The 19,376-nt window shown below is 43.7% G+C and overlaps 1 protein-coding gene across 1 annotated transcript; it reads left to right on the forward strand.

Moving 5' to 3' along the window:
* The first annotated feature begins 321 nt into the window (after positions 1 to 321).
* On the forward strand, positions 322 to 19,376 carry LOC139219626 (neurabin-2-like). Its single transcript, XM_070851552.1, has 10 exons — positions 322 to 1,794; positions 10,252 to 10,384; positions 11,861 to 11,981; positions 12,256 to 12,360; positions 14,220 to 14,352; positions 15,709 to 15,861; positions 15,976 to 16,029; positions 16,126 to 16,355; positions 16,434 to 16,530; positions 17,909 to 19,376. The coding sequence occupies exons 1-10, from the start codon at positions 388 to 390 to the stop codon at positions 17,957 to 17,959; spliced, it is 2,484 nt and encodes an 827-aa protein (XP_070707653.1). The 5' UTR covers positions 322 to 387; the 3' UTR covers positions 17,960 to 19,376.

Genomic DNA, 19,376 nt, shown 5'->3' on the forward strand with positions numbered 1-19,376 from the left:
ATGCTGCCTCTAAAAAGGGATTAAACGTAAGCAATCTGTCGTCAGTTGCGGTAAATCCGCGCTTCATTACTGTTCTACTTCTCTGTGCAAATATTATTTAATGACTAATGCAATTATCTGTGAGTGTACGGTTTGCATTGTTGCAACTGCAGGCGAGCTAATGACAGATGCATCGTGCTCACTTTCTCCGTTGCATTGGACGGGAATTGCAGCGGATGCAAGCAGGCCTTTAATACGATCTGTTGTTTTTGTTTCTCCCCATCTGCCGGTCTAGTCTGGGCGCCACCTCGCGAGGATCGGCTGCTGGTGGATAATACAGATTTCCCACCGGGGGTTGAGAAAGGAGACATGCCGTCGCTGAGCATCCGTTGCGACGCTTGACTGACCATGATGAAGACCGAATCCACATCCAAGAGCACCGGCTCTGGCTCTACGCTCAGGAGCCCATCCCCGCACAGGAACGCGTACGAAGCGGGGATGCAGGCCCTGAAGCCCGTCAAAGACAATGCTGCCAACGGGGACCTGCAGGAGGGCCCCCGAGGGCGCAGGTACGGCTCCAATGTGCACCGTATCAAAAACATGTTCCAGCAGATGCAGACCACATCCCCAGCCGATGCAGAGGGAGAGGACGCCGCCAGGAACGCCGACAAAACGGTGCGCCTCTCCCTCCCCAGAGCCGGGAGCCTCAACGAGAACGTGGACCACAGCGCGCTGCTGAAGCTCGGATCCACCGTGTCCGACCGCGTGAACAAGTTCGACATCAAACCGGAGAACGGGCACCAGCGGGCCTCCTCACCCAGCTACTCCAAGCTGCAGGAGACACGCCGCATCTTCGAGCAGCAGCAGCAGGAGAGGCAGCAGCAGCAGCAGCAGCAGCAACAGCAGCAGCAGCAGCAACAGCAGGAGAAGCTGTGCACCACCAGGGTCCTGCTGAAGACCGACAAGGCCTCAGGCTTCCAGGATGGCAGGTTGGACGTGGTGGCTCGTTTCAACGGCAGCACAGAGTCTCTGGACAGCCTGGACACCAGCGAGGCCGTGTCCCCCACAGTCAGCCAGCTCAGTGCTGTGTTCGAAAGGGCGGCCGAGCTGCGGAACAACCTCCACCGCCTCTCCTCTACCCCACCTCTCCCTTCCCGAGGGGTCAGCGCCAAGGTGGGTGTGTTGAACTCCAAAATAATCACAAAGAGGGTTAGTGCCTTTGCAGCAGGCAACCTGGAGGAAGAGATAAGCAATCAGAACGGTGGAGAGGGGCCTCCAAGGAGCGCCAGGGGGAGAGTGACTGCCCCATCTGAAAGTGTTAATGGGGGCCAAGGTGTTGGTGCCTCAACTGCTGAACTTTTCAGTACTGTAGGAGAGCCAAACGAGCAAAGTGGAAAGACTGTTTCAGATGCGGGTGTTGAGGCGAAATCGGAGGAGCGCTCCGGGGCCAAGGAACCTCACAGCACAGAACTGCAAGGTGACATTCACATCTCTGTGGAGAACGGAGAAGCCGCTGCCCAGAAGCAAAGCTCTCCAAAGGATGGTGAGGTGCTCAGGCAGGAGATGGAGATGGCTAAAGATGCTGAGGAGGAAGACAGGACTCTCAGAGACGACCAGTCGGGGCGTGACTCAGTGGATATCAGTACCTACAGCGCGGTGGGCGAGGACTTTGGAGGAAGCCAGGTGGATGAGGAGGAAGACGAGGTTGATGACCGCTACGAGCCTGAGTCCAGCTGTGTGGAGATTGTTGGGCTGCCTGTGGAGGAGGACCCGCCCCCTTCCAGGAAGATCTGCTTCAGCACAGAGCCCATCAAGGTGAGAATATATGCAGCGGAGATACACGTAGAATGAAAATGAATACTTGTAGGTAGAACATGAAGATGTTATCCTCCACCCAGACTACACCCCCGGAGCTTTGCCTAATGAGGCCGAGGTTCTGATTTCTGATTTGTAATTATGTCTATGTTCCATTTAATTTTTTTCACCCTGTGTCTTGAGAGGCTTGTTGAACTTGACCTTAAAGCTTATCAACCATGGTACAGTCACAGCCAGCACCACTGTCAGCTGTTTTAATGAACTCACTCAGCCTCTGCCGGTGTCAGAATGATGCTGACATTTTGATTTTCCCCTGTTTCAACACGGGGCTTTGCACACTACTAACACCCTCCCTCCACAGTAGCCAGTTGCTAATTCATGGTCCTGCATTCCTACTGTGCAGCTGACACGGGCCCCAAAAGAGCTGCGATGTAGATACTTATCTGAAATGCAGTGGGAGCTGCTTCTGTCAATAATTACTTGGGGAGGAGAAACAAAGAGGCCCGGATAATTGGTCCTGTTTTTAGAGAAGTGGATACTCTGCCGTGGACCACTGCATTCAGCGGACAGTGTATGGGGAGCTGGGTGAGGAATGAGTGTTTGTGTGTGTGTGTATGTGTGAGAAAGAGGGAGGAAGTGAGAAGAAAGACTGTGATCTCCTCTTGGACCAGTGAGATGAAAGAAGAGACGAGGAGGAGGAGTTGATTTAAAGTGTCTCTCTGTGTCTGGGGGCGGTGTAATGATCTGGAGAGGAGCATCAGATCCTCTCCAGCTCAGGCTCGCTGTGCTGCCCTGCCTGTAGGTCTGAGGCATACAGAGACTCAGCCGGCTAAAGCGGGCCCTGACACTGTACATCACACACATTCCCTCATGCAGAAAGCCATTTCAGTGACTAAGGGCTCCTGTCCCATATCATGACCAGTCAAGTTGAAAGTTGCTCTTGCTCTCCTCTCATGGCTGCACATCGGTCAGTGGTGCTCAGTCACCAGAGCATGATATTTCAATATTTTAGGGTTTAAAAACAAATCAGATGATGAAAAATAGGCAGATATTTCACAAACACTCCATCATATTTGGCTGTGAACCACAGCAAGAAAATTTAGAGCCGTGCACTTAACTTTAAAGGAATAGTTTGACATTTTGATGAATCCGCTCAGTTAGAGTTCAGTAAATACATTGATACCACTGTCATGACTTTATGGTAAATATGAAGCTATAGCCAGCAGATGGTTAGCGTAGCTATAGCACAAAGACTGGAAACGGGGAATTGACTAGCCTAGCTTCATCCAAATGTAAGAAAATCTGCCTCTAAAGTTCAAAGCATATTTCCTACAATGAACTGTTCCTTTAAATGTCTAACCACCTTAACAAAAATGACAGTAACGTCAAAAATAACCTCTTTAACCTGAAAACCTGGTTTCAGAAGTACCTACAAACAAATATTTGTGACTGAACATCCATTTCAAACCAGAGAGAAGAGCACAGAGAAAAGATGCTCTGGATTAATGTTGTGAAGACAAGGGAGCTTTTTCATGTCGTATTGTGCAAAACTCAAGTGGATCATAACATGTTGGTCATAGAATTAATCTGCAGATGCTCCGGTTCAACAGACTAAACTTTTCTACGGACGTCACTTTTCGAGGCACGTTCAAGGTCACAACTGCAGCTCGTGCTCATCTAGAAGGCAGACACAACAGATTGAAACGCACACGTGAGGACACATTATAGTGGAACTCCAGCACTTTTGCTGTATGGTCACATATTGGCAGTGATAAACAGCTCAGTAGCATTAGTTATTTGCTTTGCACATTCTGAATCTGCAGTGAGAGCCTGCTCAAACGCTCGAGACCTTTTCTTTTATCGCATTATTGCAAAATTCAATTCATTCGTCCCTACTAAATGATGTAAACATGGATGTAAACAATGCAGGTTACAAAATATTTAACAGCTTTGCAAAATGTTTTAAGAGGAATTCATTGAATACGTTCACAAGGCCTCAAGGATACACGCAGTATGTTTTATCAGTTAGCTTAGTATGTTTCTAATGTAATGCAGGATGAAAAAAGAAAACAGGACTTCTATTCCATTATTTGATCCTCATAGGATCAAAGATGGATAGCAGGAGGGAGCATTATGCATGGAGCGATAAAGAAGTCATAACTCGTACGCTCTGATAAAAAGACAGAATTTGGTTGTGACCCTGTAGCCACATCAGAGAATAACCTCCTACTGAGGCCTTTCACACTGTATCAGTGTGGCCTTTGTTATGGAGATTGATGCAGGGGTGGATGGGAGTAAAGGAGGGGGGGTGGGGGGGGGGGAGTGAGGTCAAATGGGAGGGACGTTATTATGCAGCTCAAATGCCATGCAACTGTATTAATGCCGGCTCTGAAGTCACACTGTCAGTTGGTTTCTCTTCCAAACAGGAAGCGGCCGGTTTTAGTGCATATTTCCCCTTTGTGGAACAATTCAGCTTTCGGCCACAATTAAGTCTTGTTGTGGGGATGGCAGTTGGATGTGTGGGCGCATGTCTGTCTTTGTCCCTGTTTAACTCTAAGCACCCATCTCTCTCTGTCTGTCTGTCTGTCTGTCTGTCTGTCTGTGTCCTCTCAAACTATCAAAAATAGCAGTTCTGCTCCGGGTGGAGTTCACACTAGACCCTTTGTTTGCTCCTCCTGACACTCCTTCTCTCGCTCCTTCTTTTCTCCCTTTCGCTCTTTGTCACCAGTCTCCTACTGTTAGTAAAAATAGCAGCATTGTTATCGTCACAGACTTGCCTCGCTTTTCAGGGCCGCCTCCTTGTCGAACACAGGAAGCTGCCTCTCATGTCATATTTAGCTTGTTTGTTTTGGCTTGACTCTATAGCACTTAGTATGAATACTGTAGTTTCTTATGTAGCCTCCTGATATGTTGTGATTTTTAATTATTTATCCTACTGTTGGAGTCAAGATAAGAAAAAAATGTAAAATAAGATATTGTCCACTGGATTTGCACTGTGTTCCCTCCAAATCAGAAATAATCAGATTTATTTTTCATGCACCAGAATCACCTTGCTCTCTCATCACCTAGCCAGCTCTTATAGTTTTAATCCCTGCATCAGCACACACACACACACACACACACACACACACTTTCTTGTGGGTTTCTGCTGCCTACGCAACTCTCTACAACAGTCATAGGCTAGGCTGCTCAAAGAGCACCTATGATTTTCTTTTGCACTGTATCATTAACACAAACAATGGCTGTTCTTACATTATAATTGATTTTTGACAAGTTTAGAAGGAGGTATTTTATTTTTACGGTTGCTACCACAAACGGCAAAATAGAGAATGCCCAAAATGCAACCTTTGGTGGTTAGTGTTCACGGCTCAGGTCAGCCAATGAGGGATTACCCAGGCAGAGGTAATACATCACCATATGTCAAGGTATCCTCAAACTGTCTATTACTTAGACTCAGTGGGCCTGCAGTATTTCATACAGTGCATTACTCACAGCCAGGAGGGGTGGGAGACCAGACAGATTATCAGCAAGGTCACTCTGCCCCACTTCTCAGTCCTGCAGTGGTGGTGGTGGTGGGTTGGAAGCATTTACGTGACGTGCCCACTCGCTCAGGTTACTGCGACAAGCCATGTTATGCAATGCCCTGCTCATGATGTCTGAGTGCTGTTTTGTTCTGTGCTACCTGCCATCGTCCCGTCAAGCTTAAAAGAAAACAAGAGACGGCCATCTGTGAGGCTGCAACTGAAGATTTTGGTTTTACTATTACTTACAGTTACCGTATGAACTCTATTGAGCCACATGGGAGAACTTAAAGGACAAGGCTGGTGTTATTCAGTGTTGAATGAAAAGATGCCAACATGTCCCGAGCCCATTCATTCCTACTGAAGATATATATCTGTAAAACCAAGTCACAAATACATAGTTTCATTTTAGTTTGCTTGCTTAATGTGAGGGACTATTTACAGTTGAAAATGAACAACAGTGTTTGTGTTCTTTGTAATGAATGAATATCATTCAGCGTCACTCAGTGTGATGGTGTGGCTCATTTATGTTTGTGGAAAACAGTTGGGATCTATGTCACAGATGAGTAAACTACAGTGTATAATGCTTTGGCTGTCAGTTCACTGTTAATTTATCATGTGATTTGATGACAATAAGAAAAATACAGAACACTTCCAGCATTATAATAGGAAGAGGAAAAGTAAAGAGTCAGAGATGGGAAGGTATAGATAAGAAGAACTGTGCAAAATAAAATGAAATCAGAAATCTGTATACTACATAAGAATCCCTATACCTGTGAATGTGCTCATGTGCACAGCTACAAAACATATAAATGGATATTGTATTTAATATAAATATATAGAGAAAATGATTAAAATGCTTTTTGAGGCCGTACGGTGACTCAGAGTAGTCATATGAATAAAATGAATCATACATGTACAAGAAATAGCAGCAGCTATATAAAGCATATTCATTTGCATTAACAGCATAAACATATATAATATATGCAATATACCAAACCTACAAAACATAATTATGTCATTGCTGTATCCCTCCACAGACTGGTGTTATTCGGTTCACTGTCTCTGACCTTATTCTCATGCTGCTGTGTTGCCCAGGTCAGTGGTAAGCCTAAACATGACTGCTGAACAAAGACTGCCCTGCCAAAACACACAGGCTCTGGTGTCATGCTACCGTTGCTATAACGAACCCGCCATGTCCTTTTTTATTGGCTGGGGGAGAGTGGTCCTGGGCGGTGGCAGTTGGGACCACATCCTTATTTTTTGCCTGCGTTTTGCACATCTGGGATCCGAATTAACCCCCAATTGAAGGAGGATTTAGAAGCATTTACCTGCCACCTGTGGGAAAGCTAAAACTGTGGTGGTTGGGGAAAGTAAGTAAAGGTGATGTCAATGATCGGTTAAAAAGAGAAGTGTTTTTTTTTGTTTTGAATGTTTGATGACTTGATTAGACGTCAGGGAGCATTGTGACCCTAAAAATAGTGGGCTTATTGCAGCTTATGTACATAGAACAGTGAGGCGCCCAGAATATGATCCCATATTATGCATCATAATCACCTAAATTCACACTGGCATTTAAGGAAGAAATGAAATAATGGGAAGAATAGTGTGGGTTATAAAAATGATGGAAAGTTGGGTACTATGCAATGATAGAGTGGAAACACGCTATTTCTGTTGTGAAAAACCAATGGCACCACCTCCACACATCCTATTGGCTGAATCCAACATTAGATCTGTTTTTGGAGAGTCGAGAGGGAAAGTAACACAGCAGTTGACGTGCTGCTGTGGGCAGTGGGGAGAGGAGTGTGTGGGGTGGGGGGTAGGGTGTACTAACATGCTAGTTAAACCACCACAGTGTTGCCCAATGACATCGTAGCCAGAGGGCCATCAAGACTGAACCACACTGTAGGAGTTCCGAGGCCTCCAGAGCTGCTCTATCATTTAACCATCTCTCTGTCACGACAACTGCATTGTAAAATGGTGGTTGTTACTTACTGGCTATTTTAATACCCTTTGCAGTCCCAAGTGGGTGCTCTTTACAGACACAAACACAATCTGTTAGCTGGTGAGTGGCTCTAGCTAGCTGCCCACAGAGCTTTTGTAGGACATCCCAGGCGGCTGGTAGCAGAGGGAGGGAGGGAGGAAGGGAGTTTCCTGGCCATCTGTTAGCTCCTCTGACCTACTATCTGCCACAACTGGAACAGCGTCCGTCTCCAGCCCTGCCCACCCCCCACCACCCTTCCTTTAATCCCAATGTTTGTCTTCCAAAGATAGCCACCTCACCATTCAAGGAGTTCATGTACTACTCCACATGCTCAGGTGAGGCTGGGATGAGAGATTGCATCATGCAGGATGGCATAAATCTGTCTTTCCTGTGTGTGCAATCACAGAACATAAGGGGGGAGAAGATCTTCCATCAGGAAGCGAAAGTGTTCAGTCCTTGTCAGTGAGGGTGAGACTGTAGCCTGTAGCCTTGACCAAGCCTGGAGATCACTACACATACAGTATCTGATCATGGCTGTTTTTTTCCCGTGCCATCTTAAACGCTGCTAAACCTCCTGGTTTGATCTTCTGTGGCATCCTGGGCATGAAATGAGGGCACCACAAGCCACCAGCTGTGGCCTCTTGATCTTTAAACTGGAGGAGTGAAGCGGTGCCACGTGAGAGCATCACAGTGGCCGTGCAGGCTTGGAGTGGTCTGTTGTTGTTTTATGCTCTGTTACTTAGGATGCAAACAGTCTATTTTGTGTGTCTGTAATCCACATTCTGCTAATCCCTCTAAATACGAAGGTAACCTAAATCAAAAGCCATTAGACTTCAATGCTGCCACCACGCTGCAGCAGGGTTAGGTTCAATCTCTTTCACTTAATTCATGTCAATTAAAACTACAATTCAGATAATGATATCAGCACTGCTGCAACTAATTATTATTTTCATTATAGAGGTCAGTTCCCTTGTTGATTAAGCACACAGTCTATAAAATGTCAGTGTCATCCATGTCTGTACAGTAAATATGAAGCTACATCCAGCAGCTTATCTTAGCTTTGCAAACAAACTGGAAACAGAGGGAACAACTAGTCCTGGCTGCTAAACTCTGACACGTCATTTTTATGCTTCAGCCTCATCATCACTTGTGTGAGCGTACAGCGATGGCAGTAATTTGGCTCAAGGCGATAACATTTTAAACCCTATTCTTACTGGTAAGGAAGGCTTAAAGTAGAAGCTAAAGCTTGTACAGTGTTCAATGATGCATGAAAATACAATGATACTGAATAAATCGGAGAGAGGAGGGGCTGGTTACATTTCAAAGGCGCTGTCAAAACTGACAGGCTCTTTACTGTGGGGTTGCCAGGGAGACGGGGGGGGGGGCATAAGACTGAAGGGAAGCACTGAAGCTACGAGATGCTACTTCGTAACACAGATGGACAAACTAAACGACAGCGAGAGAAGTGAGAGATGCACGGAATAAGATGAACAAGGACTCAAGAAAGAGTGTTAAAGTGTTGTAGCAGAAGGAACAAAGGATTGTGGTGAGAGAAGTTGAGAAATTGACTCAAATAAACGAGGGAACGTGTGAAAGGAGAAGGTCCAGCACTGAATTAGTGTGGCTAGTGGAGCATGCAAGGTGGTGCATGCATAATCACCTCGGAAGACTGAAAGTGAGGCTTTTAAAGATTCAGCTTACTGTGTGTGTGTGTGTGTGTGTGTGTGTGTGTGTGTGTGTGTGAGGGAGCAGCAGCTGCAGACGGCCTCCATTAGCATGCTGGGGGTGGTTATGTAAACTGTCATGCTGGTAGACCAGAGTGAATGTAGGAAGTTGGGCCCTGAAACAGAGGCCTCTATCTTCATGAGAGCAACTTTAGCGGATGTGATTGATTTTTTCCCCCCCAGTGCGTTTGATACACCCCACCGCTGTGAAATGATACAGCTCGGAGACCTTGAGGAAATGCTGCGGCCGTCTCAGTTGAAACGGTCGACAGATTTGAATTTCAAATGTATCGACCTTTCAAATGTCTGCATTAACAGTGGTGGTCAGTTATCATGTATCCAGCTGGTCTGTCTCAGCGGCAAACATCTCCACACCTCCACAGACTCACATAGTTTGGACATTTCTACGTGCACGATCACTCTGTGATGAGTCTTGAACTACTGCCTAAACCAAATTATAGGAATTGAATTGAGATCGGTAACTTCATTGAATGCATCATATCCATTTTTCTACTTGTATTAGCTTGAGAAGATATTTTTAGAATTACTCTGAAATACTACTGAAATCTTTCAGGGACAGACACCTCAGTGGATTTGGATTGTGTTTTCTGTTTTCAGTTGCAGTCTCTATATTTGGAGTGAATGCAAGAGCCGGGTAGTTGCATGAAACAGTGATGAGACATGTTATCACAGTAACTCTGAGTGACCTTTGGGCAGCGCAGAGACAACACAGAGAGGATCACTTAGCACCAAAGAGGGGACAGTTTGGGAAATGTGCTTGTTCGCTTTCTCACCGAGAGCTGAATGCCCCTCTCATGTATGTACGCTGAATATAAAACTGCAAGGATACGGTTAGCCTAGCTTAGCACAAAGACTGGAAACAGGGAAATGGCTAACCTCTGTTAGCTCTGTCCAAACATAAACCACAAATTGTTGCTTTCACATTTATGTTTTTGAACAGATTCACGAACAGATTATCATGTTAATTTGAGACCTTTAGAGGTGCTGATCCCGAACTCTACGCAAATAAGCATATGTCTCAAAATGTTGAACTATTCCTTTAAAAAAAAATAGCACCTCACAAATCCGCTTTTCAAGGACATCTGGAAAACTGTGGATAATTGCAAATAGAGTACAAAAATGTACACTGTATTCCACAGTCTTGAACAAAGAGGTTTGAATGTTTGTGATTCTCAGTCCGATCCAACCTCTCTGTCTCCTCCTGCAGGTGTTTGCCACCTACCCCAACGAGGACTATGACAGGCGTAACGAAGACGTGGATCCCATGGCAGCTTCTGCTGAGTATGAGCTGGAGAAGAGGGTGGAAAGGCTGGACCTGTTCCCCGTGGAGCTGGAGAAAGGTACTAAACATTATAAAGTTAACCCCAATAAGCCTGCTATGTTGTCTCTGTGCTCATGTGTTCAATATTTGTCCAAATGCTGCCTGTATGATGCTGCGTTCAAAAATATGGGTTTGTAGAAGAATGAGTACAAGAAATCTTACAGTTCACAGAAAGGTCTTTGAAAATGAATTTTTATATATCTGATTAACTTTGCACTGGACAGTTCAATTTGCCCTCTATCTTTGAAGCCAAATGAAGAAAAACACATTTCTTTATTACTTATGTAAAAAGGCCTTCAGTGTTCACCAACTGCCTTCTGTCAACCATCCTGTTCCCACAAGGCAAAGAGAGTGCAATGGTGCAAGTGTTACCTTCCATCTCTCCGGACTTCCAACATTATGGTGCATTAATATATTTATAGTAGACTATATTTAGAATTGTGTACAGGGCAGGTCGCGCAGGATACCATATGTGATTGTGCTCTATATAAATGATGTGCTGCTGTGTTTACTGTCTGCATTCACTGAATGAGGATAAAATAGAGGTTGTAGTTATTGGCCAAAAAGTGCAGCGCTCAAGAAACAGTGCTCACAAATGAATACACTACCTCAGCACATTACACCTCAGGCAGGAAATCTGTGTGTTATCATTGATTCTGATCTAACTTTCAAGAATTCAGTTTTATTATTTCAAGACTATATGAAGGTCAGATTTTTTTTTGGACTTCAAGATACATAGAAGCTTATGCATGCTTTTATTACAACTACACCTCAATTATAGTGACATACAGATTTATACACATTTAAAAATGGCAAAGAAAAGATCTCATATCATTCCTGATTCTTGCATAGCTTCCAATTAGTCTTAGGATTGATTTAGGATCCTGCTCCTTCTGTAGAAATCGTTTCATGTACAATACGGCTGCTGCAAAGATATGCTGCACGTCTCTGGTAGACCCCCTCATATTCAGACTCTCTGCTGCTCACTGTACCAAAAAAACCAGACAAAGACCTGCGCTGAAGCTGCTTTCTGCAGTTTTGGATTCAAACTCTAGCACAGATTCTCCCACTGGATCTGAGGACAATAACGTCACGGCTGAAAAACTCTCCTTTATAGCCTTTGCTTGCTATGAATTAAATGTTGAGCTTTCTTTCATCTTCATTCATTTAAAAAGGTTTAGGTTGTTTTTTTGGCAACACACTTTACCCACCATATAATTGTATCTTGGTATACTGCAGGGCATTATTATGCTGTCTGTAGATTGATCAATTTATCAGGTATTTTGAGTAACAGTAGGGGATCACTTAAAGGCACCCTGTGGAGGTTTTGAGCATTAGTAGCGATATGGAGCAGTGTTTTTCTGTTTTGTTTACATCTTGCATACACATGAGGAAGCAGCACACGCATGCATGCAGACACTGTGATGCATTCCTGTGTACTGTTTAACATGGATTTCAAAAAAGGTTCGGTCTGATCTTCCCCTCTGCCTTTCAGATGGCGATGGCCTGGGCATCAGTATCATAGGGATGGGTGCAGGAGCCGACATGGGCCTGGAGAAGCTGGGCATCTTTGTTAAGACAGTCACAGAAGGAGGAGCGGCACAGAGGGACAGCAGGTATAGTACTTCAAACTGAAAAGGCCTTTGCTTTATAAACCACATGTCAACCCGAGGTTAGCTTAGTAGTTGTAGTTTTATTTCCAGGAGTGGATGCTTCATTGTCCTGCTTGTCTTTATGACGCCTGGCAACTACAAATAAGTCTTGCTGCCAAGAGCCAAGACTTCTAAATGGATTTGGCCTATGTGGGCTTAAGTACAAAGCTGACGAACAAAGGCCACAGTTGAGCTCTTACTGTAAATCCTAAACTTCTCTTTTTACTTCCTCCTCCAGGATCCAGGTGAACGATCTGATTGTGGAGGTGGACGGGACCAGTTTGGTGGGAGTCACCCAGAGCTTTGCCGCTTCCGTACTCAGGAACACCTCAGGAACTGTGAAGTAAGACTTACTCTAAATTGTCATAATGTTATTGCAATTGCTATGAAATACTCCAACTCGCAGAAACACAAATCATCCGACACCAGTGTAGTGTTTATTAGTCACAGCAGCGCTGTGGCTCACGGGATGGAAATGTTGGTCCGCCAGTTGTACAAATATTCATGTCTTCCTCAGGATAAATTGTTGTAGCTTTTTATACATAAAGAAACGATGAAAAAGACACACACATCCAGTGTCCAGTAGGATGGGTGCTGGATCACAAACATCCACTGGAGTTGACATAGATAGATCTGAACACCAATTAGCTCGCTTTAAAAGGATTTTAATTGCTGTGACGTTTTGAGCACAAGGCTCTCCCTCAGTCTTCCTCAGTCTGAGGAAGATACATCACTGCAATTAAAATCCTTTTAACTGGAGCCACTTTGCAGATTCATCTATTCTAGTTTTTCATATTACACATCCTGATCAGATCATGAATTAGTTCTGTACATTGATTTATGACTAAATACCTGCACAGTGTAAGACATTGCTGCGAGCCTCACTTGTGCTTTGTGTTTAGTGCTAAGCTAGCAAATGCTAACATGCTGAACTAAGATGGTGAACATGGTCATTAGCATAAACATCACATTAGTGTTGTCATCGTGGGCATGTTAGCATGTGTGTTAGCATTTATCTCAAAGCACTGCTCTGCTGCCATTTTGTAGCTCCCCTGGGTTTGCCAAGTGACCGGGACATATGTTTTGTTACATTTTGTCGCCACAGCTCGACATCCAGCATTCTTGCTCGAAGTGACGGTTTCCTCTTGATACAGACCCACAGCGTGCCTTTTCACGCAGGACTGCCTTCTACCACATCCTGCCCACTCAGCTCACCAGACTGTAGATGTGTATCGCAAGTCTCACAGGGTCATGATTATACCCTTCAAGTATTGAAAAGCTCCTTTCTGAGACATCATGAATATGATCCAAAGATTCCACACTAGAGCCGCAGAAAACTCGGGTTATCAGGAACAAATACACTTGGCATCGACGGTATCATTTTGAAATGCCAAAGGACTATTTGTAGCCCAGCTTCTTTGCTTTTTGGTGTCCCCTATGTGCTCCTTTTGTCATCTAAGCTCATTCATAATTCAGGGTTTAGTGGTCAGTGCTGTCGGGGTAATTGTTAGTGTTGTGTGACTTGTGAAGATCAGAGACCTCCATAGATAGCTCATACATTATGGATCTGCAGCAGTGTTGGCGAAAGGCGCAAGAGCTCAGACCTATTCATAAAAAAACGTCAGGCAGACAAATAGACGGGGGCAGGAAGTGCGTTTGTGAACTTTTAATTACCCGTCAGTGCTGCAGAAATTGAAAGGCTGCAGTGGCTGGCTTAATAACGGTCTTTGCCTTCGTCACGATTTACTGTATTTTTTTTTTCCTATTTACTGTTTACACTGTGGCTTTAATTGGACAGGGGTTTGTGAGCCTCAATCAGGAAACATATAGCCTTTATAATGAACTGTACAATGAGCTGAAAGGAGAGGCAGGGCTGAGGGTTTGATTTTAATCATAGAAGCAGCCATCTCCATAGAGACTGCCTTTCTTCAGCTCTAAACAGGAAGCCATTTTCCGTCATCAGAGAGCCAACACATTCCTTACTGCATGAATACATTACACTATACCAACTGAAGAGGCCTATAAGTAGTCTATTATATTTGAAAAACACTTTCTTGGTCCTTGTGGAGCCAGTGTTCATGGCTCCTTTGGTCAGGAGAAAAAAAGGACCATCATGTATTATTTAGCATGCACATACAGTATCATACCATACCAGATAAAGGAGTTGTTCAACCCTAACTGAACTGTACTGTCAAAATACAGGTTTGTGATTGGGCGAGAGAAGCCGGGAGAACAGAGTGAAGTGGCCCAGCTCATCCAGCAGACCCTGGAGCAGGAACGCTGGCAGAGGGAGATGATGGAGCAGCGCTACAACCAGTATATGGACGAACAAGAGGTCAGTCTTTTATGCTCCTGGCTCATTTTTAAAAGCTAAAACAAGGAGCGCTGCTGGAGGATCCGATGTGAGCTGACAAAACTGCTTGGGTTTTCACTTGTGTAGCAGAGGTGGTGCAGTGTCTGCACATGTGGCGGAAGTGACGGTGCAACGCTTTCTAATCAACGTCCCTCCTTCCCCTCCCCCCCCTCCACTTGCTTGCACACACACACACACACACATACTGCCATTATCACACTCACTGATGAAAGAGAATTGAATTTAATGGAAAAATCAGGCTTCTTACAAGGAAGCTGAAATCTACAACACAGCACGTAAGCAGCGACATCTTTTATTCAGTTATTGTGTAGTCAATATTTAGAGAGGATCAATTCCAGCTGTGCAAAGACAACAGAACAAAGGGATCACTAAACAGCTTTAAAGTTTATGTAACATTTTCAACCTGTACAGGCAGAAAACACGGCCTTGAATTGAAAAACAAGCCCTTTTCTTTTTGCAATCATTCGTTGGCCCCATATGTCCTTGGTTCCCCTTTAGGATTATGAAATTTATCCCAGCACCATCACAAACAGAAGTGACCCGTTCCGGTGTGGCTGTGTTGTGTGTGCTTCTGGCGAAGACCCACACTGTTGTGTCCAGAATTCAGTATCAGTCTGATCAAACGATAAGCTCAGCTCCAAAATGGGGACAAATCAGGATGACTCAAATTTGGTACCCTGGGATGCCTTTTGATTTGTTAATCCACGTGTCTCAGCTCTGTTTTAGTTTCACGTAAACAGATCATGCTCTCAGAAACTGTGTGTAGTTTCATGATAATAACAGAGAGGAAGTTGCTCCAGTCACTTTGGGGCGAAGGTGGGTGGTTCTTAAAAAGCGGTGGGTTTTATAATAGAAAGCATGGTCAGCTATCTGGGGTTTTGCACCATCTAGTGTCCATTTGGTGTCACAGCACAGAAACATTTAACTATATTTAACTATAAAAATCGTACCCATTACAAACATCAAAGATAATTAAATCTCAAAATTCAGCCTTTCCTCATGAATGATAAAGATTTTCACTCTGAAGGATCCCTCCACACACGATGTGCTGCAACATCTGAGTTTCATTATCTGAGATTTTTACCTTCACCCCTTCAAAAATAGAGATGGATGGGATTTCATTGTGATGCTCTAAGCAAAGAAAATTGACACATAAATAATTCATCAACATCCCGTCTTCCCAGAAACACTCAATTATAATCTACAGACCACACTGTGGACTCTACGGAATAAATAGTCCCTATGGTCCCGTTAATTGGTCAAATATAATTATTTTTCACTGTGAGTGGGTTTCTTACCGTGACCTCATCCCTGCAGGGTGGTGAATATGGCACAGATGAGGAGGAGGATGAGGATGAGGAGGTCAGTCCGCCGTATCCCAGCGCCATCGAGGTGTTTGACTTGGCAGAGAACGAGGACATGTCGCCCCTGGAGACAGACCCTGAGAAACTGGCCCATAAATACAAAGAGGTGAGGAGTGAACTCCTTAATTGGAGCATATCCTGTGTAATCACAGATTATTTCCTCGAATGTGCCTAATATTAACACATGTATTTAAAATGATCATCTCTCTTTGCTTTAAAGCTCCAAATAAAGCATGCTGTGACCCAGGCTGAGATCCAGCAGCTGAAAAGAAAGGTAAATGGTTAAATTAAGATCATTTAGATAATTATCTTATGTTAAATAACAATTAATAGGCAGAAGAAGCAAAGAAGCATTGATTGATCTTTCCAGCTGCACCATGCGGAGCAGGAGAAGCAGCGCTGGCGTATGGACAAGGCCCAGCTGGAGCAGACCCTGCAGGAGAACAAGGAGCGTATGGAGAAGCTGGAGGGCTACTGGATGGAGGCTCAGAGCCTGTGCCAGGCCGTGGACGAGCACCTAAAGGAGACACAGTCCCAGTATCAGGCCCTGGAGCGCAAGTACAGCAAAGCCAAACGCCTCATCAAGGAGTATCAGCAGAAGTAAGACAGCATGATTAAAGAGACAAGAGCTAGAAGAGTTGTGTGATGTGTTGCAGTCTAACACTCTTCCTTTAACAGGGAGATTGAGTACCTGAAGAAGGAGACCCAGCGTTGTGCACAAGTTGGAGCCGAGGCCTCTCTTCTGAAGGAGGAGTCTGGACAGCTCCAGGAGCAGGTACGGGAGGTGACCTGGGCTGCTAGTTCTTTTAGCTTTCACCCTCAGTCAGGGGCTAAATCTTTTAAATGTGTTTTATGCACATACTTCTCTGTAAACAAGATGAGATGCTGCAGAATACTTTGCAGAGAGCCAAACCAAAATGATGTCAAAGAGGAAGGTCGGGGCTTTTAGCTTGAGCTTTAAGTAGCCCATTAACTAAAAGCCTGATATTTATATAAGCGAGAGGACTTTGATCGGACTGTTAATCTGATAAAAAGCTCAAATAGCATTAAATTGTATAACTGAGGAAATATGTTAAATTGGCACAGAAACTTGCAGTTAGCATGTTTTAATATCTCACCTGCAGCAGATTTTAGATCCTTACATATTACACACGATAACAGACAGAGTATTTTGTAGGAAAACAACACAAGTGCTAAAAACTGCAATCTCAGTCTGGAACTGATTTCTCACTGAGAATCCACAACCCTGTTTCGCCGTCTTCAAATGTTCTTACAGAATTTGAGTTGGGTCAGGGTTTGTTAAGTGTGGAGGAGCCCTTTAAGTCAGCACTTTTCTTCGGAGCGACAGGCCTGGGATAACTTTGATGCATGTTTAGGGGACAGTGTTCTGCTGGAAAATCAATCATCTTCCTCTGAGCCGGAGGAGCCGACATGCTGTGCAGAACCTCTTTTTGGTGTAGTTGATCCTTTGCAAGTCAGCACTTCTTCCAGCAAACTCCTTGTCTGAGTTGTCTGCCTGCAGCAGTACATTTACAATAACAGTGGATTCTTCCAGTTTTCAGTGATTACATTGTGGTATTGTTGGGGCCATGTGAGTCCCGTCCTAAATGAAATAGCTATGAAACATTTTGTTTTCTTCCACTGTAAGACAGCAGTTTGCAGTATTTTTTGACTGTACTTTTGCAGCTCACTTTGGGTTCACCTGATCTTGTTTTGGATGAAATTATGAGAGACTCTCCAATTTTAGTTGCAAAGACACGTTTGTTCAAATTGTGAATTTAGTTTGATATAATTTAGTCGCATTTTGAGTCTGTGGAAGCTTTTTCCAGCCCCAGGGAGAGCAACTGAGCCCGATTTGGTCTTTATACAAACCTTATAATATTTTTCAGTGAAGTAAGAGCTCGAGCAATAGCAGCTAAACCTCAATCGAACGTATTTAGTCAGTTTGATATATAATTTGTTATAGGCCCAACACGACCCACACTGCCGCATGCAAGTGATAATATCTGAACGAAATATAGATGTATAGTTTGCCGACAGTTTGAGAAAACTTCACATTCAGTTTGATATCAGAAAAGGTATTTCTTCAAGATGAGAAGATGATCTATATCGGTTCTAAATAACATGTTCTGACTTTCTCCTCTCTTCTCCAGGTGGCTGACCTGGAGTGCAGGGTGGAGGAGCTGAAATCTGAACCTTTATAAAAGCCTTTGTCCGTTACGTATCTCAAAAGAAGGAGAAGATAGGGATTTTGTGCTTGCAGTGACCTGCAGGGTATTTCTTGTCTCCAACTTGAGCTTGGTTTCCGGTGGCATACTGTATATGTCCCCTCAGGCGTTGTATTTCGGCCACTTAACTCTTCTAAACATATTTTTCTGTTAACACTTAAGGGAACGTGAAGAACTGTTATATCATCACAAATACAGACTCTGTTGAGCTCTAGATGTGTGCTGTTCCCTTTTAATTTTCAGAGTTCAGTATTTAACCCCTAATTTGTGGTTTTGTGACAGACCAAGCTGTTGCTTTTAATTGCCAAAAAACAAACTCCTCTCTTTCTTTTGCCTAGTTTTGTGACATTTTTTTTTCTGGGTTTGTACAGATGTGATACTGTGTGGTTTAACAATCAGTTTGGTTTGTAAAAAATTTTAATATGTGTATAACATTTAACATAATATAAACTAATGAGATTGAGGGTTGTTGTATATTTTATGTGCTGAAGATGTGTAAATTGGATGGAGATTGCACTGGAGAAGACATCAACAAGGTGCTTCACTGGAACGGAGGAACATAACGGGAACAGTGTTTGAGGTGTCTTCGAAATTGTACAAACAGTAACCCAACCTTCGTAGGGGTCTTGTCACTTAACCTTGAGAACCACCTGCTGCCTACCTTTCAGAAGTGTTTGTGTATTTTTTACACATTAAGACTCATTAATGAGCGTCCAGTCCTCCGGTTTCAACCCCTCGCTTCTTTCAAAAAAAAAAAAAAAAAAAAAACTAAAACTAAAAAAAGGACCACAGAAACAAGCCTCCACAGCTGCTGTGCCACAAATGAAAATGGATTTCTTTTTTCCCCTCAAAATGGATGTTGTCAAGGACTTGTGTAACTGGTATTAGTTAGGACTACTGATATAAGAAACCATACTGGACTGGGATGTTGAAGAGGTGATTACCAGCAGCAAAGTTACTGATTTAAAAAGCTTGTGTCTCTTAACCAGCAGCTGCACTTGACACCGCTGTGTGTAGCACATGGAAAACACTGCCAGGTTTATACCTGTTTCAATTTACGCACAGTTTGAAAATGAAATTGAGTCTACTTGTGTCAACTGTCATACCAGTATGTTTGTATAGTTCAGGTAAGACTGAAATATTTTAATTTTACTTAATATTTATAATATAGTCAAGGTGGAAATATGAGCTAACAAGGACAAAAACTGACAAAAGCAATGTTCAATAGACAGTTATACTGTGTCATGTAAAAAAGTAGATCTGGATGATTACAAAAACAAAATTAAGATTAATGAATTGAAAAAAACAGGCATGGTTATGAGTATTTTCATAATATTAAGGCTTGTACAGTGCACATGCTTTGCATTGTATGTTTTGTGGAATAAATGGTCAA

The sequence above is a fragment of the Pempheris klunzingeri genome, chromosome 20 (genome assembly GCF_042242105.1).
Source record: "Pempheris klunzingeri isolate RE-2024b chromosome 20, fPemKlu1.hap1, whole genome shotgun sequence".
Taxonomy (NCBI): domain Eukaryota; kingdom Metazoa; phylum Chordata; class Actinopteri; order Acropomatiformes; family Pempheridae; genus Pempheris; species Pempheris klunzingeri.